Source organism: Triticum urartu, chromosome 2 (assembly GCF_003073215.2).
Source record: "Triticum urartu cultivar G1812 chromosome 2, Tu2.1, whole genome shotgun sequence".
Lineage (NCBI taxonomy): Eukaryota > Viridiplantae > Streptophyta > Magnoliopsida > Poales > Poaceae > Triticum > Triticum urartu.
Window position 1 is genome coordinate 16486482 of NC_053023.1, and position 7024 is coordinate 16493505.

A 7024-nucleotide genomic window follows, 5' to 3' on the forward strand; every position below is an offset into this window, starting at 1 on the left:
AATTTTTTTTCATTGAACCATTTTTTTCTTTCTGAAACAAAACCAGTGTTGCGGGAAAAAAAACTTCACCATCAACCCTTTCTTCTTCTTCTAAAACAAGACCTTTCTTGTAGGAACCTTCTGAAACAAGACCCTTGTTCCAAAAAAAAATGACTACGTGGGGCTTGTGGCAATGTGAGCGCTCCATCCGGATTGATCCGACGGTTACGAAGGCGGCGGACACTACACATGCATCAGCCGGCTGAAGGGTAGCTTTCTATGCCAACGGTTATCTGAAATTTTGTATTACTTGCCAAGGTTTTAAATTTCAGTTTCGTAAATATTGCAGCGTTTGTCAAAGTCACTGAATTTCACTCATATTCAGTTACTTTGGTTTTCATTTCGGCCAAAGGACCGTACTTTTCAATTGATTTTGACTGAAATCCAACCAGATCCTTTAAGCGTATTTAAAAAATTGAACATTTGTGTAACAACTATTGCTGAAATATGTCGACTAAGTCAATAATTTCAGTATACACTGAGATTAATACGAAACTATACTAAAAGTGAAAACCATTCTATGTGCACAAGGATAGCTTTGTTCTGGTTTATTAGAAAGGCCCGGCACTACATTTCTTTATACAACAATAAAATACAATTGTACAGACCAATCGAAGATTTATATGTACGTACATGAAACTGCAATACAGCATGCAGTTCACACAGACTTCTGTGACTGCGAGAATGATAAAAACGTTCCAATGTCCCACCGTCGATACTCTAGCAGCCATGAGGGCGAAACTGCTACTATGCTTGTTTCGGATTGCTTCTTCAACTTGGTCATTGTACATATGGACCTTGAACGGGACACAGGGTTTCTGCATCTGAGCTCAAATGAGCTCGGGTGAACAGTCAAATCAAAACAAAATCAAAAAATTCAAAAAATTCCAAAAAATTTTGTGAGAAACATTGACAAAAGTTTTAAGTGCTTGCAAAAATTCGTCATGAAATCACATTCCTAGAAGGCGTGGCGAAAAAACAAAATCGGTACTCTGAAAATGCTATTTTCAAAAGCATTTGGGAGCACTGAATTTATTTTTTTGCCACACCTTAGAGAAATGTGATTCCATGATGAATTTCTGCAAGCACTTAGAACTTTTGTCAATGTTTCTTCCAAAAAAATCGATTTTTTTGAATTTTTTTTATTTTACTGTGCACCGAGCTCATTTGAGCTCGAGAGCGGAAAGGTACTTTCGCCTTGAACGTCGTTTCTTTCCTTGTCCGGCAACTTGAATAGATAGAAGCTAGATATGGATGCCTTGTCGAACAGCCGCTCGTACTGTGAGAGGTCGCTTTCTTTACCGTGTCAATGCATACGTCTCTCTCTTGTCATGACCATGCGATTGGCACGAGTCGCTGCACCAAGTTACTTTACATACGAAGTTTGTTACACCCTCCGTCCCATATTGTTTGACGCTCAAACAGATGTCTAGATACTCCCTCCGTCCTATATTATTTAACCCTCAAACAGATGGATATAGACCGCGTATTATTTGACGCTCAAACGAACGTACATACATCCCACGTATACTATAATGTTTCATTGTGTACCAGTAAAAGAAGAGTGCGCTCGTCAGGTTTTTACTAAGCTTTATGAGATTTTGTGTGCGTGTCTCAAGGTGTATCTTAAGGCTTCGAAATATATGAACAAAATCTGAACGCACGAATCTCAACTCTTCGTCAATGCACACTTTATATGGGTGCCAATGAAAATATATATAGTACCAATGAAATTAACGTGCTAGCTTAACTAGTCATGGTTATAATTAATTACAATTTACACAAACTTTTAAACACACCTATCTAGAGAGTTCAAACCAATTAAAAAAATACTGCCACCATTAAAATACATTATTAGCGTACCCCATGTCGCTCTATAGTGTGCAATTAACGAGACATTGTACCTTAATTTATTTAGCGAGCACACACTATTTTTTTCAGTGGTTCAAACCAAGATATACATGCATGCATGTGTACCTAACTTGGACTTTTGACTTTGGAACCATCCGCAGCGGATTAATTTGCCTATATAACTGCAACTTGAACATTCCTTAGGACACGAGCGCCCCCTGATCAAGCACAGATGTACGTACAATGGCATCTTCTTCTTCTTGTCGGCCATCCACGGCAAACCAGATAATTCCACCAATCAACAACGATGACAGTGAGATAGCAGCTATCGTCACGGCAGCGCCAACGCCTACCATGAACAAGGTCATGTCGAGCGTCGCAAACCTTGCTCAGCTCCTGCCCACCGGCACGGTGCTGACATACCAGGCGTTGGCTCCATCCTTCACCAACCACGGCAAGTGCGAGACCTCCAACCAGTGGCTTACCACGGCGCTGGTTGGTGTCCTCGCCTTGGCCTGCCTCTTCTTCTCCTTCACCGACAGCGTCGTGGGTCGCCGCGATGGAAAGCTATATTACGGCTTCGCCACATTACGTGGCTTCAACGTGTTCAACTTCTCCAACGATGAGGAGAAGCAGGAGTGGAACGATCTCGACCAATTTCGGAGGCTCCGCCTCCAGCTGCTGGACTTCGTCCACGCCTTCTTCACCGCGGTGGTTTTCCTCGTATTGGCGTTCAGCGATGTGGGGCTGCAAAACTGCTTCTTCCCGGATGGCGGCAGGAACACACAACAGCTGCTCAAGAACCTGCCATTGGGAATGGCGTTTCTGTCCAGCTTTGTGTTCATCATCTTCCCCACCAAAAGGAAGGGCATCGGATTCAATGACACGACTCCTCGCCAAAAGGTCGTCCATCCCTTGAACAAAGTTTGATTGCAAGAATGTGAAGAACAAAAGATCAGTGAAAGCGTACATAGTTGCCACCCATGTTAGACTAAGTGTTCATAAATTTTATGCTGCCATGTAATATGATGGGGTGGATGTTTCTATCATTTGTTTTTGTTCTGGTAGGGTTTGCTATCAACTTTTTCGCTCCATAGTGTGTGTGTGTGTCGATTGCAGACATACACGATGTTGGTTTCTTAATATTGCATGAATTCACTATTCTCTTCCAGTAACATCAATGAGTGTTCAACTTCCAGTATCTTGTTTGTTGTAACCAGACAATGTAGTTCTATTATGTCATAGTAATGAAAACGGGAGTAGACCAGTTCAAAAAACACGAATTAGTTGAAAATAATGTAATGTGTAATAAATGTTGCTTGACTGTATATCATATCACCAGAGAAACACATGAAGTTTTCCAAGTATATTGTATGTTACAGTTTCCTATAAACAAAGAGTTTTTCTGCAAAAGAAATCAATTGTACAAGTACGTAGTAAGCATCCCAACCTCCTAGGACTGTCACAGTCATCCATTCACTTTCTTTGCTTTAAGATAGATGGTTGTTATTTTACAAAAATGTCATGAACAAAATCCAGTTTGCCTCAAGAGTTCACTCCTATTTTGCGACACAACACTTCTTTCTTACCCCTCTTCATCATACGTCACTTCATTTTACAATAATTAACATAATTGTATAAACTAATTAGTACATAAATTTACGATAAGTATTTAAATTAATTGGGACAAAAATCTAAATATAGGATAACTACACAAAAATAATAATTGTATATGCAAATACATGTTCCGCTCGTGTAAAACATCAAAATTGAATATGTGTATTTCTAGTACATATGTAACAACCAACCTCCAACCTCTAATTGCATGGTTAGGAGAATGGATGTTCCCCAACTCACCAAGAGCAAACTCCAGATTTGCGGCTGTGGTTTCTTATTAATGTGGATATACCCCAATCTGACAGACATTGTGTGAGTGCGTGCAAGTGATGGTATGGTGTGAGTGCGTCTGTGTTGTACTTGGTGCTTCACTAGTAGAAAACAGGGCTTTGGTCCAGGCCCGGTCAGCCCATTAGTCCCGGTTCAGTCTAGAACCGGGACCAATGTGGGCATTGGTCCCGGTTCGTGAGCCTAGGGGGCCGGCCGGGCCACATGGGCCATTGGTCCCGGTTCATCTGGACCTTTTGATCCCAGTTGGTGGGATGAATCGGGACCAATGGGCCTCGCTCCTGGCCCACCACCATTGGTCCCGGTTGGTGGCTTGAACCGGGACCAAAGGCTCCCCTTTCGTCCCGGCTCATGTCACCAACCGGGACCAATGAGGTGCCTATATATACCCCCTCGTGCAAGAGCAGAGCACAGTGCTCTGTTTTTTCTGGCCGAGGGGGAGAGGGCTTTGTGGTGCTCTAGCTCACCTCCTATGCACATGAGGTGTTCGATGGAATGCCCGAGCCACACTACTTAAGCTTTCTCCTCTCGATGCTCGACCTCCAAGCTCCATTTTCCTCGAGATTTGTCTAGATTTAGCGGTCCGTCACGCCCCGTCCCCGTCTTCACTGCCGTCGATCACCCGCGCCGATCTCATCACCGACACCACCGTGGTGAGCCTCTTGTTCTTATCTTCTTTCTGAAAGGAAAAATATTCTTACTTGTATGTTTAGATAGATACTTGTATCATTTTCTTACATTTATTATTGCATCTTATATAGTGCGACGGTTTTGGTATCCGCCCCCGTCGGCCCTCGTCCTGTCTATGATTCGGATGTGGTATGTATATTATCTTTATAACTATTGGTTCATTTATTGTTTATGAAAATTATGCCGACCAACGTGACATAGATTTTATTTATCTAGGATGTATGTGAATCGGAAATGCCAACCGACCCTATTGTCGAGAGGTTAAATTTAGTTGAAGAAGAAAACAATTTGTTGAAGGAAAAAATTGAGGAGGAGAAGATGATATTGGAGTTGCATGTTGCGGATGTCGTCGATGATCACAAGATCAAGATGGATGCAATGCGCTTGAAGATTAGAAAGATCAGAAAATATGCCATTCATACCGAGGCTTGGTATCATTATGCCGTTGGATCAATTGTTACCTTGGTTGCGATTATGATCGCATTTGTTTTCGCATTGAAATGTTTTACATAGTTTCTATGTATGGTTTAATTAATTAGATGCTCTGGAGAGCTATATGTTGTTAGATGAGAACTATGTATGCACTTTGGTTTTAATGTGATGATGAACTTCTATTAATTTCGACACTTAATTATATAACCGGCAATGGATGTACGGTGACAGACACACCCGCGAGTACATTAAGGGCGTGCATGAGTTTCTCGATGTGGCTGAGGCAAACAAGCAGAATGGTTTTATGTGTTGTCCATGCACTGAATGTGGGAATACGAGGTCTTACTCTAACCGGAAAATCCTTCACTCCCATCTGCTTTACAAGGGTTTCTTGCCACACTATAATGTTTGGACGAGGCACGGAGAAATAGGGGTTATGATGGAAGACGGCGAAGAAGAAGACTACGATGACAACTATGTGCCCCCTGAATATGGTGATGCTGCAACGGGGGGAGCTGGTGAAGATCAAGAGGAACCAAACGATGTGCCCAATGATGCTGCAACGGGTGAAGCTGCTGAAGATCAAGAGGAACCAGACGACGTGCCCGATGATGATGATCTCCGCCGGGTCATTGTCGATGCAAGGACGCAATGCGTTAGTCAAAAGGAGAAGCTGAAGTTCGATCGCATGTTAGAAGATCACAAAAAGGGTTATACCCCAATTGCAAAGATGGCAACACAAAGCTCGGTACCGTACTGGAATTGCTGGAGTGGAAGGCAGAGAATGCTATGGCTGACAAAGGATTTGAGAAGCTACTGAAAATATTGAAGAAGAAGCTTCCAAAGGATAACGAATTGCCCGACAGTACATACGCAGCAAAGAAGGTCGTATGCCCTCTAGGATTGGAGGTGGAGAAGATACATGCATGCCCTAATGACTGCATCCTCTACCGCGGTGCATACAAGGATCTGAACGCATGCCCGGTATGCGGTGCATTGTGGTATAAGATCAGACGAGATGACCCTGGTGATGTTGACGGCGAGCCCCCCAGGAAGAGGGTTCCTGCGAAGGTTATGTGGTATGCTCCTATAATACCACGGTTGAAACGTCTGTTCAAAAACGAAGAGCATGCCAAGTTGATGCGATGGCACAGTGAGAACCGAAAGAAAGATGGGAAGTTGAGAGCACCTGCTGACGGGTCGCAGTGGAGAAAAATCGAGAGAAAGTACTGGGATGAGTTTGCAAAGGACCCAAGGAATGTATGGTTTGCTTTAAGCGCGGATGGCATTAATCCTTTCGGGGAGCAGAGCAACAATCACAGCACCTGGCCCGTGACTCTATGTATGTATAACCTTCCTCCTTGGATGTGCATAAAGCGGAAGTTCATTATGATGCCAGTTCTCATCCAAGGCCCTAAGCAACCCGGCAACGAAATTGATGTGTACCTAAGGCCATTAGTTGAAGAACTTTTACAGCTGTGGAATGAAAACGGTGTACGTACGTGGGATGAGCATAGACAGGAGGAATTTAACCTTAAGGCGTTGTTGTTCGTGTCCATCAACGATTGGCCCGCTCTCAGTAACCTTTCAGGACAGACAAACAAAGGATACCACGCATGCACGCACTGTTTAGATGACACTGAAAGTATATACCTGGACAAATGCAGGAAGAATGTGTACCTGGGCCATCATCGATTTCTTCCGACCAACCATCAATGTCGAAAGAAAGGCAAGCATTTCAAAGGCGAGGCAGATCACGTGAAGAAGCCCGCCATGCGCACCGGTGATCACGTGCTTGCTATGGTCAATGATTTACACTACGTAATCTTTGGAAAGGGTCCTGGTGGACTAGCTGTTCCGAATGACGTTGAGGGACACGCACCCATGTGGAAGAAGAAATCTATATTTTGGGACCTACCCTACTGGAAAGACCTAGAGGTCCGCTCCTCAATCGACGTGATGCACGTGACGAAGAACCTTTGCGTGAACCTGCTAGGCTTCTTGGGCGTGTATGGGAAGACAAAAGATCCACCTGAGGCACGGGAGGACCTGCAACGTTTGCACGAAAAAGACGGCATGCCTCCGAAGCAGTATAAAGGTCCTGCCA

General features: G+C 43.5%; 1 protein-coding gene across 1 annotated transcript; it reads left to right on the plus strand.

Moving 5' to 3' along the window:
* The first annotated feature begins 2133 nt into the window (after positions 1 to 2133).
* LOC125534766 (protein DMP10-like) lies at positions 2134 to 2820 on the plus strand. The gene has a single exon (XM_048697879.1). The coding sequence runs from the start codon at positions 2134 to 2136 to the stop codon at positions 2818 to 2820; it is 687 nt and encodes a 228-aa protein (XP_048553836.1).
* The last annotated feature ends 4204 nt before the right edge of the window (positions 2821 to 7024 follow it).

Excerpts from the sequence above, each read along its gene's own strand:
- LOC125534766 (XM_048697879.1), top strand. The coding sequence starts at position 2,134 with ATGGCATCTTCTTCTTCTTGTCGGCCATCCACGGCAAACCAGATAATT.